This window comes from Sander vitreus, chromosome 22, assembly GCF_031162955.1.
Source record: "Sander vitreus isolate 19-12246 chromosome 22, sanVit1, whole genome shotgun sequence".
NCBI lineage: Eukaryota > Metazoa > Chordata > Actinopteri > Perciformes > Percidae > Sander > Sander vitreus.
Genome location: NC_135876.1, coordinates 1,212,046 through 1,221,594, shown reverse-complemented (window position 1 = coordinate 1,221,594; position 9,549 = coordinate 1,212,046). Strand labels below are relative to the sequence as shown.

Genomic DNA, 9,549 nt, shown 5'->3' with positions numbered 1-9,549 from the left:
GACTCAGTAGCATCTCCTTGCTGCCCACGTGGTGACGCGATTTTCGGCAGGGATGCAAAACTCTGCACAACTGTCTTAGGCTACTTTACGCAGCTTAAGAAGTGTTGATGCTGTAGGGTGGGTTAGATGGGTAGATGCGCTGGGAGGGACATGGTCAAGTGAAAAACATTACCTTAGAAAAACAACTTTCGCCGATATATTCCAGACATTGCAGACCTGGTAGAGCGCGCGCCCACAGATAGAGGTTTACTCCTCGACGCAGCAGCCCTTTGCTGCATGTCATTCCCCCTCTCTCTCCCCTTTCATGTTTTCAGCTGTCCTGTGAAAATAAAGGCCTAAAATGTCCAAAAAATAATATAAAAAAAAAAATAACGATCAAACAGGATGCTAATACGCTCGAAACAAACATCACAGCCATTTGCGATTTTAGACCATTTGTAGGGGGGCTCAAGCCCCCTTAAAAAGCAGGAGAGCAGGAGTTTAACGTTGGTAGTCCCCAGAGAAGAAGATGGTCATTTCATGGTGCAGATTAGAACCCAAATTGAAACGTAAGCAACTAAAATTGCTGAATGTTAGAACATTGTGTCATATTACTGTGACTTATAAAGTGTCAGGTTCAGTGCCATCATAGTGTTAATAGTGTCAAAAAACGTTAGCTGACGTTGTTGTTCAGAGATTATCAGATAATGAAATTACTGATTTAGCAGGGTTTTGTTTGCATGGCACTGTATCCGTGTCACATTGTCATTAGGGGCTGAGCCCCCCCTAGCGGTCTGATCCTAAAATCGTCCCTGTTCACATGCAGCTCAAGCTTGTTGCGCACAAGGTGTTTCAACTGTACCCCTGTACCTGGTCATCCCTACTGCCAGAACACAGTTCCCTACCTAGTCAGCTGGAATAGCAGCTGAGTAGGCTACCTTCTCTGTGGGGGCGCGGCATCCTCTCTGGCTCCCTGTGTTTGTTTCTCTATCTGTCAGAGAGCGTGTACCGGGAGGACGCAGGGTTTGGGTCACGGAGCACTGCCCGATCCACAGCGGCGGAGATGGCGGACCCCGCAGCACAGACCACCATCAAGGTTGTGTGCCGTTTCAGGCCGCTGAACAAATCGGAGGTGGCTCGGGGGGACAAGTACATCCCGGTATTTCAAGGGGATGACTGCGTGCAGATTGCGGTGAGTGTTTTTCTCTATTTCGCAGCTCTGGGATCAGAAGATAAACTTAACTCAGCCCTCCACTTTTTCCATTTTTCATTTCGGCTATTGAAAGTCAGAACATTTTCATGTTTAAGTGTCCTATAACCATAGGCTTCTAATTGTAATGCAGATGTTGTTGCATGTTGTTGAAGATGTCTTTAGTTCTGGTTTTAAAATGACTCTTGGTGTCATAAATCGCCTGGAAAACACGGCTTTAAAATGACGTTAAACCTCTAAGCCCTCGTTGCAAACATGGACCAAACTTAATTCAAAATTCTAGCAATTTAGTCTGACTTTGGTAATCAACAATACTCCAAATACATAACACTCCACTCCAAATACATTAACACTTTCTGAATTATTTAGAATAATTTTAGCGTCTTTGCCTTGCTTGTTACAATGTTTGCATGAAATACATCCACTGCTTTAGTAGTGTGCCTTTAGTGAGTGTAACGTTAGCTCTGTTCAAGGGGATTCATTTTTCCCGAAAGTTGGCAGCAGTATGGTGTCGATTTAAAGACGTCTCAGTCAATTTGTCAACGTCAGACTTTTCTCAACTTGAACCAGTCTTGACTGTAATCAGTGAAGCTAAAATGTGTCTGAATGTAATCAGTTTCACCTGTACTTCATCAGCTCCACCTGCGCCTAATCGGCCTCAGCAGGCCAGGACAATACTTTGAGGTTAATGCTAACCCTAGCATGCTAATGTCTTGGCAGAGTCATGATAATGCTAGCGTGATATGTTAGCTATAAACTCTGACTAGACACAGCTTAGGTTGGATGTTTGGAACATTAAAAAGTAAAGCTTATAGTCTGATTAAAGTGGTCCTTTGGAGGTGATTCTGAAAAGATGAATGTAAAAAGTTCCAAAATGGCCACTGTACAGCCCTGTGAATAAAAGAAATGAATGTGTGAAAAAGCTTGCTAGTGAGGCCAGACACTGGTAACAAAACAAAGGCAAAACTTGAATAAATGTGTAGAGAAACATAACAAATGCAGTTTTCCATACAGGGCACAATGTGAATGGTTCAATGAGTATGAATAATGACAATCATATGCTATGGCTTTCACAGTGAACACCTACAGTATGGGAGATCTTTGCACTATATATCACTAATATATATATATAATGACTAAGTAGGTAAAGGCAAATTATATAACTGCGAGAACAGTCTGGAAAGTTCCGTAAATGACCTCACTATACTGTAAAGCAGCCTTTAAAAACCAGGAAGACAATCTAGTCTCATATCACGATAACGAGTTATATTAATATATAGCCCAGCCCTGTTTTGCACTCTCTGTTACTGTCATCAAAACATCTAATGAGTGAATATATTTTTTAGAAGAATGGTGCTAATACCTCCACTACACTTGCACAGCACAATCTATGACACTGATACGACACTGTATCTGCTCTGAAGGCTCGTGATGGAACAACACCTTAATAACATACTTTATGTTGGGTTTTTTTCTTCTTTCATTTGTCACCCTGAAGTTTAATCTCTGTATGAATTTAGGCTCAGCTTTTATACGACATATGGCAGGGGTTGCATTAGCCTTTTGTTTCAGCCTGATGTTCATAACCATTGCACATTTTTTTTAAAAGATGAATGGTTGCTTTGTTCAGAGGTAATTGACTCCCAGTCATAGGCCAACTGTTATGTCATGTGGAAAAGTGTTGTACTGTTTTACTGCTATTTTCAGTGCAGATCTTACCTAAGGCAGCATTAGGCCAGGCCTCAGATATGTGTTGTTTTTTTCCCCTCCACTATTTAGTAGGGGTGCAAGATATATCGACTCAATATCGTTATCTCTAGAGATGCACCGATTACAATTTTCTAGGCCGATTCCAATTTCCGATTTTCTTTTTGTTAGGCCAGCTGATACCGATTTTAGCCGATTCCGATTTCATTTTTTCTAACCTCTTTACAGCACACACAAATATTTATTTTCTATCTTTTCTTTAATGGAACATTTTGCACAGAACATAGAACATTTTTTGAAAAGATAATGGATCACTATAAAATAGAACTATATAAATGACTCCTGGTGTGGGAAACTCACACACATCTAAAGTGCAACGTTGGAACCATTTCCTTCTTTTCACATCCAATATCCAACTAAAGAAAATGTGATTTTGGTTTTTGGTGTCGTCCCTCCACGCCCTACTCTTTCCTTGCACGTGTTGCATATTGCAAACTTGTTATCTGCTGAAGAATTCCCAAACAGCTGACATGTTGCAGGTTAATTCACGAGGTTCCTACATGTGCGAGAATAGCGCGGACAAGCGCTTCACACCGCGAGCGGCTACGCGCAACACAGCGGAAAAGTTGAGAGAAAGGAGAAAGAGACTGTGCTGTGGCGTCCGTGTGTGCGTGCGTCCTTGAACTGTAACTCGTATAACTTCTGTTGTCCGTTAATTGTAGCGTTCACTGGCATGAAATCGGCATATGTCAGACTGACCTGCCGGTCGCCGGTCATGGCCGAGCACATGAAAACCGGCCAATTCCGGTCACCGGCCGGTCTATCGATGCATCTCTAGTTATCTCAATATCACGTTGTGCAATATTATATCGAAATTGTCGCAATAAGTATGCAATATTTAGTTTATTTTGTGGAGCGCTGCGTCCCGTCAGTTGGCTGTGTTAGCTTGAAACTCTATAATGATCATGTTTCATTGGCCAGTTACCGTGCCACTTGCACATGTTAGTGCACGTCAGCACTCAGCAGAAGAGAAAGAAAAGTTGTGTCCTGTTCTCTTTATTTATATATATTATACTGTCCAACCAGTAGAACATGTCCTGTTCTGTAGACATGGTCCTTATTTATATATTTATACTGTCCAACCAGTAGAACATGTCCTGTTCTGTAGACATGGTCCTTATTTATATATTTATACTGTCCAACCAGTAGAACATGTCCTGTTCTGTAGACATGGTCCTTATTTATATATATTATACTGTCCAACCAGTAGAACACGTCCTGTTCTGTAGACATGGTCCTTATTTATATATTTATACTGTCCAACCAGTAGAACATGTCCTGTTCTGTAGACATGGTCCTGATTTATATATTTATACTGTCCAACCAGTAGAACATGTCCTGTTCTGTAGTCATGGTCCTTATTTATATATTTATACTGTCCAACCAGTAGAACATGTCCTGTTCTGTAGACATGGTCCTTATTTATATATATTATACTGTCCAACCAGTAGAACATGTCCTGTTCTGTAGACATGGTCCTTATTTATATATTTATACTGTCCAACCAGTAGAACATGTCCTGTTCTGTAGACATGGTCCTTATTTATATATTCATGTTGGACCAGTCCAATATGACAGTCAGTTGAAATAAACCTTGTGTTGTAAGAAAACTTGTTTAATTTGTTATGAATCTATGTTGATGCGTTTTCCTGTAACTTTTGTAATTTTACATATGTTTAAAAATATCAAAATTAATATCGCAATATTCATAATCGATATCGCAATATCACATTTTGTCAATATCGTGCAACCCTACTATTTAGTTAATGTAACACATGAACATCTTTGCCAAAAGATTCAGAGTATGATCCAGATTTTTGACAGTGTAGCATTCCTAACTGCCAATGAGAAAACTGTATGCTTGTTGCTGATTAGCCAGAAATCTTTTTATCTTGACAAAGAAATGTAACTCAACGTCCACTTACTAGCTTCGTCCAGAGCTCAGCAGAAGGATTTTACTCAGTTGTCATCACACGCCTTTTTCCAAGGTCAAGAAATACATTTCACATTCAAGAGATTCATTATTTTATATTATTAACTACAATCTTAAAAAAAACCTTAGTTTATGAAATATGTGTGCCTTGATGATGTGGCATGCCAAAGGAATCAGGTATTGACTCAGTCAGACAAAATAAAAATGATTAATATAACAACATTGACCACGATTATCTGTCTGTTATCTGTTAAAAATCTCAGTCAGCCTATAAAATTAATATTTTTTTACACCGATTATTAGGATTTATTGTGTATTGCACATGATCAAATACTGACCCTGATGGACAAATTTTGGAGATGAAGGAAAATGTGTGTGATATGTAGTGGTTCCCCATAATGTGATATGCTGTAATATTTTTATTTTATTTTTATTTCACCTTTATTTTTACAGGCAAGTCATTAAGAACAGGTCCTTATTTACAACGGAGGTGGCCTGACAAGTGGCAAAGCCACTTAGGGAAAGGGAAGGAGGGCTAGGAAATAAATACATTAGAAATACATACAGTTTAGAAATGACATAAAATACAATTTGAAATACTCCACAGACAACAGTAAACACTTGTAACGAGTGCCCAGGTACAATACAACATATTTAGCTGGAAAAATGATTGTAGAGAAGTAACTGCATATGTCCGTGAACAAGGATGATATGAGGTTTTTTTTAAAGATTCTTTTGGGGCATTTTTAGGCCTTTATTGACAGGACAGCTGAAGACATGAAAGGAGAGAGAGAGGGGGAATGACATGCAGCAAAGGGCTGCAGGTCGGAGTCAAACCCTGGCCCACTGCATCGAGGAGTAAACCTCTATATATGGGCGCCCGCTCTACCAACTGAGCTATCCGGGTACCCAATATGATGAAGTTTGAGAATCTTTTGCAGAGCGTTCCAGTCGCGAGCGGCAGCAGATTGAAAAGAAAAGAGTTGATTTTGGACCAATTAATGCTTAATTGAAGATGAAGTGAGGACCAGGTATTGAATGTGACAGACTTTGGCTGCAGCAGGTGACCTAAGTAAGGAAGTGATTGGCCAAGAAGGGTCTCGTAAATGAAAGTGAACCAGTGAATCTTACGGTGAGTGTGAAGGGAGGGCCTGTTGACAGATGAATACAGGGTGCAGTGGTGTGTATTGATAAATACATTCCTGGTTTTTCAACTCAGTGCCATTAAAACGCTTGATGACTTGGCTGTACAGGGACAGACTGACGAGTTCATCTCAACAGTTTGCCTGTGTGGCTGGCAGCAGGGACTGCAGGTTGTAGCAGAGCCTAGAAGCAGATTCTACAGGAAACTGAAGCCCGATTAAGTCACTTCCTCCATTTGAGAAAAGTGCACGTAAAATACCTGCTGCTACATCAAGCTGTGTTTGGTGAAATCTATGTGAAAGTAGTAATTACAGTTTTTAAATTCAACTGCTGAGCTGTACTCGGCAGTCATTAGAGCATTAGGCTACCGCAATGATGACTCATTTATTAAAGATGGGCCTGACAATCACAGATTCTATTTCTGCGTCATTAGTCTATATCCACGACGTTCCACTTCCAAGATTGCTACGGTGCCGGTGTAAATTCTGCTGGATCATGCTCTTTTCGCCCGGATGTCCGTCCCCTTCCTCTGTCTCTGTGTTGGCGTTCTAACCTCTGGTGGATTTGTGAGGACTATGGTTAACTGCTCCTCAGATCTCTGCAGGGTAAATCCAGACAGCTAGCTGGACTATCTGTCCAATCTGAGTTTTCTGTTGCACGACTAAAACTACTTTTGAACGTCCACATGTTCCACCAAAACAAGTTCCTTCCCAAGGCTATTTAGCAGAGGCACCGGGGCTCCGTCTGGCTCTTAGCACCGCCCAAGACGATTGTGATTGGTTTAAAGAAATGCCAATAAACCAGAGCACGTTTGTCTCCCAACCCAGAATGCTGTGTGGACTAGCCAGACCTTCCCCTGCAGCCCTGTGGAGGAAGGTCTGGCAAAGCAAGACTAATATTACCTTAACACTATCTACCACCCATCTCTTTTATTCTGAAGCTCAGCGGTCCATATTGGAAGTCTTATTGTTTCTTGTATGAACGCATGCTGACTAGAGCTGTAACAATTTTTCTGCACAATTGTCCCAGAAATAATTACGATTAACAATATAATTGTCTCTTTCAGTCAAATTTAAAAATATTCATGGATTTATTACTTTTGCAAACAAATCAAAGTTTTGAATGAATTCCGGGTAACATCTTTTCCTATATCACTGTCATGTGACCCAGATAATGTAATAACACAAATGCACAGCCTATGAAGTAAACCTCGCCTCTTTATTATCATAAAAACATTGTATTTTTTTTTCTTAAATGAACAAAGTTGACAATAGAACATTAATCTTCATTCATAAAAATCACTGCCTCCGTTCTTAGTAAATAAAGAAGTGCCAACAACAACAACAAAAAAAGCATAGCTTTAGCTCAACAGTCTGACCAATAATCATTTATATAAATTACAATTTGGCACATCTAAACAAAATCAACAATTATCATCAAAAGCCATACCCCTTAGCACCTTAGCTAGTGTTAGCTACGTGAAAATATTGTGATTAGACAATTATGTATTAATTGTTATAGGCCTGATGCTGACAAACACTCCCTTTACAGTGTTTTTGATAATCACACCTGACTAGGTACATTGCTAACATGCAGTGGACTTATGTGGAGCGATGTCAGCCTATCGCCGCGTAGCAGTATGGAAATTCATGTTGGCATGTGTGATACTGGTGCTCATCACTGCACCCCCCCTCACCCCTCCTCCTCTTCACAGGGTAAACCGTACCACTTTGACCGTGTGTTCCAGTCCAATACAACTCAGGTGCAGTTCTACAACGCTGTGGCTCAGCAGATTGTCAGAGGTAAGATGTACAGCAGCATGCAGATGTAGTCTCAGAGGCAGTGACACACTAAAACCCTGGCAATACAAGCCCGAACCTCAATTCTGAACGTGTTATTTCCTTGTCTGGATGTGTACAGATGTGCTAGGGGGCTACAATGGGACAATATTTGCCTATGGGCAGACATCCTCTGGTAAAACACACACAATGGAGGTAACATTTTAACTGTTGCTTTTACCACTGAGCAAAAATACTAAAAATAGTGACTGAAAAGCCTAAAGATCAGTGCTGTGCTGTCGTTCACACTTTTTTTTTTATAATCGTGTACTAAAGGGAGATCTCCACAACCCAGAGATGATGGGAATCATTCCCAGAATTGTTCAAGACATCTTCAACTACATTTATTCCATGGATGAGAACCTGGAGTTTCACATCAAAGTATGTTCCTCTCCATCAGGTGCTCGGGGGCTTTTAAACATCAAGCAACATTCTCAAGTATTTCTCTACGTCCATGCAACGCTACCTCTAATGCAATTTTTTTTCTTGTAGTTCTTTCTTTGGCTAGTCCAAATATGATTTGGCTGTATTAAGACTACAAATGAGACCAACATGCTACTTATATTGCAGCCAATCAGCTTTAGTGTTATTGGTGCGAGTCTCTTTTAGATTGTACCACAGACATAAATCAGATTTTTATTCTTCAGCTATGTGGAAGTTCAAGTTTACAGATACTTGGCTTGAAAAAACTTTGAATTTAGGGCTTATGTTGATGTTGTCTTAAATTTCATTCATAATGTTCTTAAAAAGGTCTTAAAACGTCTTAAATTTAACAAGTACACGCCATAACGTTGGTTAAGTCTCACTGGAAGCTTTGCTTTGCAGGTTTCATATTTTGAAATCTATTTGGACAAAATCAAGGACTGCTTGGATGGTATGTTTCAAGTCTCTCGTGGCTTCTTATCATTCTCATTCCGGCCCTGATGCAAACAACTTGATCGACCTGATGTGTCCTTTCCTTCTCCTCCACAGTGTCAAAGATCAACCTGTCTGTACACGAAGATAAAAACAGGGTGCCCTATGTCAAGGTGAGCCACATGGCCGTTTATTTCTGTGTTGACAGACGTTATTTGAGGTTGCAACATTGATTGTTTTGGATGCAGTCACAAGTTTGTCCCAACCAGTTGTAATGCATTAGCTACGAATGACATAAGAGGATATGATGTAGAAAACAATGGCACATCTGTGATCTGCGACTATTTTGCAGTGACTCCGTCTGGCTCTTAGCGCGGCCCAAGGCGATTGTGATTGGTTTAAAGAAATGCCAATAAACCAGAGCATGTTGTTGTCCTATCCCGGAGTGCTGTGTGGACTAACCAGACCCTGTCTGGCAAAGCGAGACTAGCCTTTCTCAAACTATGGACACCGGGCCGCGGAGCAATGCCTACTGGGCCGTGGGACCCTAACCAAAAAAATAACATAGGCTACATAACCGGGCATGGGCTGCTGTGGGACCGCTTTATTAGAGTAAGTGGGCCCCAGAGGATAAGGGCCACACATTACTGGGTTTGAGAGAGGCTGGTATATGTTACATAACCTGCGCAATACAGACTTTTACAATAATTGTTTTTAGTGGAATGAGTTTTTTATCTTTTATATTGCTTTAAAGTGTGAGTTTTATTTAATTAGATGTGGGAATGAAGCTAGAGTATAAAATATACTGAGAAAACAAGGTAATA

General features: G+C 40.4%; 1 protein-coding gene across 1 annotated transcript in view; it reads left to right on the top strand.

The window, feature by feature from the left end:
- Positions 1-988: 988 nt before the first annotated feature.
- The window catches only part of LOC144537036 (kinesin-1 heavy chain-like), a 41,567-nt gene continuing 33,006 nt past the window's right edge, over positions 989-9,549 (top strand). The window contains exons 1-6 of the mRNA XM_078280448.1: positions 989-1,171; positions 7,747-7,834; positions 7,953-8,026; positions 8,147-8,251; positions 8,696-8,744; positions 8,843-8,898. Coding sequence (XP_078136574.1) covers positions 1,043-1,171; positions 7,747-7,834; positions 7,953-8,026; positions 8,147-8,251; positions 8,696-8,744; positions 8,843-8,898 — 501 coding nt within the window. The 5' untranslated portion in view covers positions 989-1,042. The remainder of the gene's footprint in view (positions 1,172-7,746; positions 7,835-7,952; positions 8,027-8,146; positions 8,252-8,695; positions 8,745-8,842; positions 8,899-9,549) is intronic.